This window comes from Vitis riparia, unplaced genomic scaffold (genome assembly GCF_004353265.1).
Source record: "Vitis riparia cultivar Riparia Gloire de Montpellier isolate 1030 unplaced genomic scaffold, EGFV_Vit.rip_1.0 scaffold627_pilon_pilon, whole genome shotgun sequence".
NCBI lineage: Eukaryota > Viridiplantae > Streptophyta > Magnoliopsida > Vitales > Vitaceae > Vitis > Vitis riparia.
This window is the reverse complement of record NW_023269717.1, coordinates 80,158-87,949: the sequence shown is the minus strand read 5'-3', so window position 1 is coordinate 87,949 and position 7,792 is coordinate 80,158. Positions and strand designations below refer to the sequence as shown.

At 37.9% G+C, this 7,792-nt stretch overlaps 1 protein-coding gene across 1 annotated transcript; it reads right to left on the bottom strand.

Annotated features, from left to right (window-relative positions):
- Positions 1-245: 245 nt before the first annotated feature.
- Positions 246-797, bottom strand: LOC117910159 (beta-amyrin 28-monooxygenase-like). The gene has a single exon (XM_034824213.1). The coding sequence runs from the start codon at positions 795-797 to the stop codon at positions 246-248; it is 552 nt and encodes a 183-aa protein (XP_034680104.1).
- Positions 798-7,792: the final 6,995 nt, after the last annotated feature.

Below are 7,792 nucleotides of genomic sequence, written 5' to 3'. Positions count from 1 at the left end.
GAAGACATTATAGGATATGAGCAAGGATATAAAACTTTTGAAATTGATGGATAATGAAATATACACTAAGATCACAGGTATATGATGTCACTTCTGTTTTTATATATGGACCTTACATGACATCTTTTAGCATAACAAAACTAATTCCTGAGGATTGCAATATATAGAAATTTAATAGCATAAGAAACTATTTGAAATTCCGTTCAAATTTTTTAAGAACCAAACACAGCCTATATAATTTGTCACTAAATCAAGCTTGCTTGATAAGGATACAAGAAAGAGGAGACAAGGGTTTTACCTTTTAAGACCTTATCATAGACATCAAGGAACTCTGCAAGATAGTTCAAAACGAATGTTAAGGTAGCACTTGTGGAATCAAAGCTAGCAAGAAACAAACCAATAATTTTATATGATATCTCCATGTCATTCAAACCCTTGTCGTTCTCATCTGATTGTAAAAGCAACGAAGATAACAGGTCTTGGACTTCTGGCTCTCCCTCATCTGATAACTCATTTCTTCTCTGTTTAATGATTGCTACAAGCTCATCCTTTAGCATTTTGCCTCCCTTCTTAGCATCGTTAAATGGCACACCAAGAAAATCTATAGGCACAGACACTAGCCCAGATGTAATCAAATGGAAGGGATGAGCAACCTTAGTGACATGTTTAAAGTCTTTTATGCTCATGAACAAGCGACAAGCCAAAGCAAAGGTGTACTTCTTTGATAGTGGATAAACCTTTACTTCTCTATTAGGAGCCCAATCCATCTTTATGTGCTCCCATGCCATGGAATCCATGATTTGTATATAGCGCTATAGCACATCTAGCCTTAGAAATTCCAGGACATAGCTAGACAATCCTCTTGGTTCTACCTTTGGGGAGACTCGAAGAGCAGTATTGTTGTAGTATGTGGCTCATATTAGAGAAAAAGGGGTAAATGATATGTTGGGGGGTGCAGGGGGCAACGCTCCCCGCGGTATGGTTCAAGGGTATTTTTGGAATTTCATTCCTATGGGTTAGTATAAATACCCTTTTATGTAATCCTAATTTGATACATAGTGAAAATCCTCTTTTCCCTGTTCCCATGGACGTAGGCAATTAGCAAAATCATGTTAAATATGCGTGTTCTTCTTTCTCGTTTTCTTATTTTTGCCATTAAATCGTTGCACAAATTTCAACAATTGGTATCAGAGCGAGGTTGGGATTGATGTCTAGGATTTCTTCTACAAAGTTCGACGTGGTCAAGTTCGATGGATCTGGGAATTTCGGCCTATGGCAGAGGAAGGTTAAAGATCTGTTAGTGTAGCAAGGTATGGTGAAGGCGTTATACGAAAAGCAACCAGAAGGAATGACCGACATGGATTGGAAGGATTTGGAGTGAAGGCTGCGGCAACGATCAGACTTTGTTTGGCTGATGATGTGATGTACCATGTCATGGATGAGAAGTCACCGACGACAATCTGGTTGAAATTGGAAAGTTGGTATATGTCCAAGTCATTGACGAACAAGTTGTATCTTAAGCAGAAACTGTATGGTCTTAAGATGGCAGAGGGTTCAGATCTAAGCCAGCATATCAATGTGTTCAATCAGATCATTAGTGATTTAAAGCGAATTGATGTGAGGTTCGAAGACGAAGACAAGGCGTTGATGTTACTGAATACCCTTCCTGCTTCTTCTACGTATGAAAATCTGGTTACAACTCTAATGTGGGGGAAAAAAACTCTTAATTTGGAGGAGATCACGAGCATTCTTTTAGGATTTAATTAGAGGGAGAAAGCCAATGATGAGAGTTCTTAGTATGAAGGGCTTGTGGCAAAGACTAATAAGGAACGTGGGAGAAACAAGTTCTGAAGTGAATTGAGTAGCAATAAATCTTGATCTAAATCCAGGAAGAGAAAGGACATATAATGTTACAAGTGCGAAAAAAAGGGGCACATGAAATGAGATTGTCTAGAAAAAAAAAAGAGGGGCCTCCATATCAGAAAATAAAGAGGGTTCATCAAAGTCTACAAATGTAGTGGCAGAAGAAGACTTAGAGAGTGGTGATGGTGATATGTTATCGGTTTCATCCAGTTCAGATCATCTTACATATTCTTGGATCCTGGACTTAGCATGCTTTTATCATATGACACGCAATAAAGATTGGTTTAACACATACAAGTCGGTAAATTCTGGTTCTATTCTGATGGGCAATGATGCTTCTTGTAAAGTTGCTAGAATAGGGAATATTAGAATTAAAATGTTTGATGGTGTTGTTAGAATGTTGTGTAATGTTAAACATGTACCTGATTTAAGGAAGAATCTGATTTCTTTGGGCACTTTAGATTGTAACAAGTTTAGTTACAAGTCTACAAGTGGAGTAATGAAGGTAAGCAAAGGTGCTATAACAATGATGAAAGGGAAAAAACTAACAATAAATATTTATAAACTGTTGGGTACCACAATTGTAGGTGGAGTTGCAACTGCAGTGTTTGAGTTAGACAGTATAGTTTTGTGGCATATGTTGTTAGGGCATATGGGTGAGTGTGGGATGATGGAGCTTCATAAGTAAAATATGTTGAAGGGTATCAAAACATGTAAACTTGATTTCTGCAAGTATTATGATTTTGGAAAACATAATAAAGTGCAGTTCAAGAGAACCACACACAAAACAGAGGGGGTTCTTGACTATGTTCATACAGACGTTTGTGGACCAGTAAGGGTAGCATCTTTGGGAAGAAGTATGTATTTTGTGAGTTTTATTGAGGATTACTCACAAAAGGTTTGGGTGTACTTCATCCAGCACAAGTCAGAAACGTTTGCCAAGTTTAAGTTGTGGAAACCTGAAGTAGAAAACCAGACATGAAGAAAGATAAAATGCCTCAGGTCAGATAATAATACTAAATATACAGATTCAAAATTCACGGAATTGTGTGAGCAGCATGGGATTAAGAGACACTTCACAGTATGCAAGACACCATAGCAGAATGGTGTAGCAGAAAGGATGAACAGAACAATAATTGAAAGAGCTCAATGTCTCAGATTGAATGCAAGCCTTGAAAAGAAATTTTGGGCAGAAGTAGTGAACATGACATGTTACTTGATCAATAGGTCACCCAGAGCAGCATTAGATGGGAAAGTAGTAGAGAAGGTATGGACAGGTAGTCCGGTAGATTACTTTGGTTTGAGAGTATTTGGGTGCCCAATCTATGTGCACATTCCTAATGAGGAGAGATCAAAACTTGATGCGAAGTGTAGACAGTGTATCTTTCTAGGGTATTAGAAAGGGGTGAAAGGCTTCAAGTTATGGGATCCAGAGCAAACAAGGTGGTCATCAATAGAGATGTGATTTTTGATGAGAAACCCATGTTACAGTGTACTAAAAAAAGTAGAGAAACAGGAACTAGAAAGTTGCAACAGTAATGAGCAGCTGATATAGGTGGAATTAGAGACCCATGATATAGAGGATCATGCTCGGAATGCAGGGAAGTCTAGTTCAAAAGATCGGCAGCATCATAGTATAGCCATGGATAGACCCAGACGCATTATTAAGCCACCTATCAGGTATGGTTTTGAAGATTTGGTTTCTTATGCATTGATTACTAGTAGCGGGGATCCTACTGCTTTTCAAGAGGCAATACATAGCCAAGAGAAAAGTAGATGGATGGGTGTTATGGTGGAGGAGATTTAGTCTTTGCATAAGAACCAGACATGGGATTTAGTGGAGCTTCCAAAGAGGAAGAGGGCAATAGGATGCAAATGGGTGTATAAGAAGAAAGAAGCAGTTTCGGAAAAAGAGGGTGAAAAGTTCAAAGCTCATTTAGTAGCAAAGGGTTACTCACAGAGGAAAGGGGTTGACTATGATGAGATTTTCTCCCCTGTGGTCAGACACACTTCCATTAGGACAGTGTTAGGTTTGGTAGCACATTTTGACATGCAGTTGGAGCAAGTGGATGTAAAGACATCTTTTCTTCATGGTGATTTGGAGGAGTTGGTCTATATGGTACAACCAGAAGGATTTATTCAACCTGGATAAGAACACTTGGTCTGTAAATTGAGGAAATCACTTTATGGGTTGAAGCAGTCTCCAAGGCAGTGGTAAAAGCGTTTTGACTCCTACATGATCAGGATTGGCTACAAGAGATGTGAGTATGATTGTTGTGTTTATGTAAAGAGCCTAGATGATGATTTATCATTTATTTTTCTATTACTCTATGTGGATGATATTTTAATTGCTGCAAAGAGTATGGTTGAGGTCAATAATCTGAAGTCCTTGTTGAGTAAGGAGTTTGACATGAAGGACTTAGGTGCAACCAAGAAGATTCTTGGAATGAAGATTCACAGGGATAGAGCTTCAAGGAGATTATGGTTATCTTAGCATAGCTATGTCAAGAGAGTATTGGAGAGGTTCAACATGGATGATGGAAAACCAGTAAGTACACCTTTGGCAAATCATTTTAGGTTGTCTACTAATCAATGTCCAAAGACAAATGATGAAGTGAAAGACATGTCAAAGGTTCCATATGCAACTACAGTGGGATGGTTGATGTATGCTATGGTTTGTACAAGACCAGATTTGGTGCATGCTGTTAGTGTGGTGAGCAAGTTTCTATCGAATCCAGGAAGAATGCATTGGGATGCAGTCAAATGGATTTTTAGAAACTTAAGGGGTACTATAGACTATGGCATCATGTTCAGCAAACAACAAAGTGATCCTTCAGTTAGAGGATATGTTGATGTAGACTATGCAAGAGACTTGGATGAAAAGAGGTTTACCACAGGTTATGAATTCATCCTTGGTGGGGGACCTGTTTGTTGGAAGTCTATGATATAGTCTTTAGTTGCACTATCTACTATTGAGTCAGAATATATGACAATAATTGAGGCTGCAATGGAATCATTATGGCTTACAGGTTTGGTTAAGGAGTTGAGTATTCAGCAAGGTGGAGTTCAATTATATTTGTGACAGTCAAAGTGCCATTTATTTGGCAAAGAACCAGGTGTATCATGTAAGGACCAAACACATAGATGTGAGGTTTCACAATATCAGGGAATTGGTTTCTTTTGGTGAACTGTTACTTGAGAAGGTTCACAGTTCTGAGAACGCAGCAGACATGTTGAGAAAGCCTGTTACCACAGAAAAGTTCAAACATTGCTTCTCCTAAGGGGGAAGTGAATATTAGCCAAGGTGGAGATTGTTGTAGTATGTGGCTCATGTTAGAGAAAAAGGGGCAAACGATAGGTTGGGGGGGTGCGAGGGGCAACGCTCCCCGCGGTATGGTTCAGGGGTATTTTTGGAATTTCATTCCTAAGGGTTAGTATAAATATCCTTTTATGTAACCCTAATTTGATACATAGTGAAAATCCTCTTTTCCCTGTTCCCATGGACGTAGGCAATTAGCCGAACCACATTAAATCTACGTGTTCTTCTTTCTCGTTTTCTTATTTTCGCCATTAAATTGTTGCACGGATTTCAACAAGTATCTTCTCCATGGATCGCGGCTTCCAAGTGGCAACAAGCTTGTAATTGTGGTTTGAGAATAGAAACTTGTTCCCTGCAAGACCACAGAAGACAACGACCTTCTCGCCCACCAAGGAGGTTTGAAACACATCGAGGAAGTATTTCATCATTCTTTCCTTTATGAACCTTGTGGGGTTCCCACTCTTCTTTCCCTAAGCGAATGCCAAAGTTTCTCCTATGATGGGCCATCCTTGATTACCCAGCGGAAGCCTTGCGGTGGCAGATTTGTATCTGATAACAAGGAAGATTATGCATAGAGACACAGAAAGGAGTATAGGGTGAAGAAGAAATGAGAAAAGATCCATGGCTCTCCCACAATGATGATAATGAATCTAAAAATGGGCAACGAAAAAGGCTCAAGCATATTCTGAGCAATATCTCCAAGAACTGAATAGAATTGGTGAAAAACCATGATTGAGATTGCCATGTCATTTAAGTAAAAAAATCATTTAATAGTTAATGAAAAAATATTTTTAATCTACTTTATGGTTCCAACTCACTGTGTCGCACATACTTAGCATGTTGGACATGTATCCTTTTAACTTTTTTTATTGTGGTATTCACCTTAAAAAGGATTTGGGTTATATTTGATTAAATATAAAATAAGATAGGATAATAAGCCAAAACGTAACAAAGTTAGATTTTACCATCCCTTTGTTATCCCTTTTATGCATTGATATTGATTTAAGCATTCAGACCCATATGATCACTTGCATTGTACATGATTTGGATGCATTATAAGTTGCATAGATGATACAATTTATGGGTTCCTTACAAGATGATAAGTTGTTCATAATCAATTCATGGATTTGGGTAATCTAGTAAAAGTTGTAGTGCGTTACCTCCTAATTGGAAGGATGACTTATCTTGATTGTCAGGATAGGCTTTCCATGGGAAGTACATTAGTATGTATGATTACACATTGGATAGGACCTATAGTGAATCATGATGTAAGACTATTATATTGTCATGATTCACCAAACTACTATATATATATTGCATGGACTCTCAATCTTGAGAGGATTTTAAGTTTGTGTTGAAATCAACAAGAGACTCTGACCTATGGGTGAGACCGTAATGTAGTCATATATTCCTATAGATTAGGTCATTATTGATGGAGGCTAGTGATAACAAGTATTCTCAATACAAATACTGTGATATCTCATGAGATTAAGACAATGTGTCTCCTAGGGTGATTCAAAGGACATGTGATCATCATGAAATGTGTGGTTGTAGTAATTCCTTTAGTAGAATTCGCACCCATCCACTTATTTAGGTCTCCCTTTAGGTGTTCTGTTTAAGTTTACGGTAGCTTAGGATGGAGTAGAAGAGAGATTTTTGCAAGAGATTATCTATGTGGAAGAGACAATACATTTCCAAAGGAGGGCAAATTACTTTAATTTGAAATATTTTATCTATAGGTAGCTTGCCCATTTATTTTATGTCTTTGTTCTATATTCCAAGGGTTGTTAGAATGAGGCTAGAAAAAATTCAAAGGGACTTTTTGTGGGGATGTGGGGCGTTAGAGTGTAAACCACATCTTGTTAAATGGGTGTTTGTTTGCTTAGACAAAAGGAATGATGGTTTAGGTGTTAAAAGTATCTCAATTCTTAATAAGACTTTTCTTTGCAAGTGGAGTTGGTGTTTTATTAATGAGAAAGATTGCTTTTTAGAATCAAGATATTTATGGGAAGTATGCACAAGAAAGAAGGGGGGTTGTATTCTCAAGAGGTGAGAGAGGAGTATGGGTTTGTGTTGGGTTGTGGAAAGTGGTAAGGAATGATTGAGATCATGTGAGAATTAGGTGTTCTTTCTTGGTGGGTAACAGGTGAAGGGTGAAATTTCGAAAGGATAAGTGGTATGGGGGTAGTTTGTTGAGTGTGTCTTTCCCTTCTTTATTTGCTTTAGTCAATTCTAAGGATTTGTGGGTGGAAGAAGTTTAGAATTACTCAAATGAAGAGTGAAAATGGGGAGGCGGAATCCTTGTTTTTCTAAACCTTTTAATGATTGGGAGATGGATTATGTGGAGAGATTTCTAGCATGTTTGCATTGGAAGATAGTGTGTAGGGATGCAGAAGATACAATGACAACAACAAAGAGTGGTAAGTTTACAATTAATTCCCTTTACAATGCTTTGCACACAGACAACTTCGAGTCTTTTCCAATGAGAGAAATTTGGTTCTCATGGGTACAACCTAGAGTTAGTTTTTTTTGTGTGGAAGGTGGTGTGAGGTAAAGTACTAACCTTGGATCAAGTTGAGAGAATATGATAATCTTTAAGAAATAGGTGTT

Excerpts from the sequence above, each read along its gene's own strand:
- LOC117910159 (XM_034824213.1), bottom strand. The coding sequence starts at position 797 with ATGGATTCCATGGCATGGGAGCACATAAAGATGGATTGGGCTCCTAAT.